This window comes from Portunus trituberculatus, chromosome 48 (genome assembly GCF_017591435.1).
Source record: "Portunus trituberculatus isolate SZX2019 chromosome 48, ASM1759143v1, whole genome shotgun sequence".
Lineage (NCBI taxonomy): Eukaryota > Metazoa > Arthropoda > Malacostraca > Decapoda > Portunidae > Portunus > Portunus trituberculatus.
Genome location: NC_059302.1, coordinates 7,930,925 through 7,933,424, shown reverse-complemented (window position 1 = coordinate 7,933,424; position 2,500 = coordinate 7,930,925). Strand labels below are relative to the sequence as shown.

At 45.3% G+C, this 2,500-nt stretch overlaps 1 protein-coding gene across 1 annotated transcript in view; it reads left to right on the top strand.

The window, feature by feature from the left end:
* Nucleotides 1-2,070: 2,070 nt before the first annotated feature.
* LOC123498793 overlaps nt 2,071-2,500 on the top strand; it is a 36,602-nt gene continuing 36,172 nt past the window's right edge. Inside the window, exons 1-2 of the mRNA XM_045246216.1 lie at nt 2,071-2,118; nt 2,317-2,361. Of these exons, the coding sequence (XP_045102151.1) occupies nt 2,071-2,118; nt 2,317-2,361 (93 nt within the window). The remainder of the gene's footprint in view (nt 2,119-2,316; nt 2,362-2,500) is intronic.

Here is a 2,500-nt window from a genome sequence, read left to right as displayed (position 1 = left end):
TTTTTAGATTCTCTTGTGATGAAAGTAGATTGGCACTCTGATCTTAGGAAAACAAGAACAGGCGTTTGAATTACAAAAATCCTTAGCCAACATATCTGAACGAAAGCAAAACAGAAACCACAAGAGATTAGGTAATATTTTCCTTTTAGCATTCTTTCTCCTGCTTTGCGCGGCTTTCATCCTCCTCCATTCACGGGGCGAGGAACTTTCCGGGTGGAGTTTGCCTCAGAGCCCAAAGAGCAAGGTGGATTTTCTTTTCCTCTCTTCGCCCCTTTTTATATCTGTGTGTGGCAGAACGGGCGGCTGGAATCCCCCGAGTTAGCTGTACCGTGCTTCATCCCGCCCCGGCCTTTCCCTGCTCTGCCCAGCCTCCAGTTAAAACACGAGCTAGCCGCAACATTTCTCCACCTACCACTCCCATCCACTCAGCAACATGAGTTTCCATTCTACCTGGCAAAAAAAGGATTAGAAAATTAAAAAAGAATCTACACTTTTTTTTATTCATTATGAAGGTAGTGTCGCATAATTCGTGAGGTGTTACTTACTCCGCCTCAGTCTGTGTAGTATACATGTTCAGTGACGGTAATAATTTGATGTTTAAAGTGGTTTCCCTACAGCGACGCAAGCTGAACCGAGGTGCGAGAAACTGTGCCTGATTTTTCCTCAACGTGACACAATCGGCCTTCAAATACGTGCTGTTTAAGTTAGCAATTCAACGACTTTTGATTTGCACTGTTCGAAGCATCTCTCTCTCTCTCTCTCTCTCTCTCTCTCTCTCTCTCTCTCTCTCTCTCTCTCTCTCTCTCTCTCATAAGTACCTATTCACCACCCCCCCTCACCCTTTCACTTAGTTACATTCTGTCCATCTTAGACGTTCTCCTTCCTGTCATTGTTTCCTTTCTGAACCTTCATCCTTCCCTCCCTCTACCACCACCACCACCCACGACTCCCTCCCTTCCTTGCACCGTCTTCCTGGTACCTCCCTTTAACCAATCACCGTGAAGCCCGCGGGGTGTTGTGCCAAACTCGAGTGAACACAGGGAGATTCTGACGTTATGGAGGCCGAAGACGATTAGCTCCCCCTACCGCTGTCGCATCCAAGTTGGTTATAGCTTGAAGAGGGTGATTTATGAGACCAGCAGTAGGGGCTTGGCGAGCGTGTGTGATGGGTTCTGGTGGCTGGGTATTGTGGCGTGTGGGCGGTGATGCATGGTGTGAGAGAGAGAGAGAGAGAGAGAGAGAGAGAGAGAGAGAGAGAGAGAGAGGGAGAGGGGGAAAGGAAATGGCAGTATGGCTTGTTGTGTTGGGTTATGTATGGCGGGAGATAGTGGTGTGGTGGAAATGGTGATAGCGGGTGAGGGAGAGGAAGACTGCAGGCAGGAGGGGAAAGAGGAGCAAGGTCTGGTCTGGTGTATAGTGTGGAGTGGTGTGTTGCTGCACGTGTGAGGGGAGCAGTAGTAGTAAGTGGCGGGGACGGTGCGGGTTATACAATATACATGGCCAAGCTGAGTGAACCTGACATCATAAGAGACGTGATGACAAATGGGGTGAAATAAGAAAGCCTTACTTGGTCAAAAAGAGGGAGGGTCCTTCAGGAAAATGTGTAAGAAAGTGAGATGTACGCTACACACTTCTTTCATACAGTTTTTTACTTATTTTTATGCACTCTACGTAAGATGGGTTTTAGCGAAAAGCTTAGAATAATAAATAAAAGTGAACTGATGATACCATCCCATAAAGGGAACACTCCGAAAGCAAGTAAAAAAAAAAACACGTCCAGAAGTGTATTGTACGAGTAGCTATTTTTTTTTTTTTTTTTTTTTGTTATGCTATAGTTAAAGTACAGAATTTCACTTTTGAAGCACATTCAAAATCTAAAAGAAATGAAGCAACAAAAAATGAATAGCCCTAAAGACATACAAGTATATCCACCTATTTTCTATACCGATAAATTTAGGATCCAGTGCTCTACTTTCACGCACATGTAAAAGCAGCAGAAAATGAGTGTAAGAGATAATGAAAAATGAGTTTACTGGCATGTGAAAGTAGTCTATGTTTTCATATACGAAAATGGATAGTTCGGTGGGTGTGGATGCATGTGTACGAGTGTGTGGATGGGTATGGATGGATGAGTAGATGCATAGATGCTTACTACTGCTGTGTAAATGTATGTATGAGTGCGTATATGTATGTGCAGGCAATGGGCAACAAGAAGGGACAGTGGGATGAAGAGTGGCATGAGGAGTGTTTTTCTGCAACTTTTCAAGGGGAAGGCTGAGAGGTGTGGACATTTGACTGTGTACTCTTGAACTTCAGGGTAAAAGGACAGGCTATTGGAGAGCACCTATTGTGTTTGGCTGTGTACCGTAACGGGGGATGCGTGTTTGACTAAAGGGGACGCTGAATGACGCTCGCCTGGACTTGCTGGAAATGGTGTGTAAAGTGTGGAGGTTTGGGGAAGGGAGAAGACCATGGGGAGAAGGAGTAGGGGGAAGGAAAG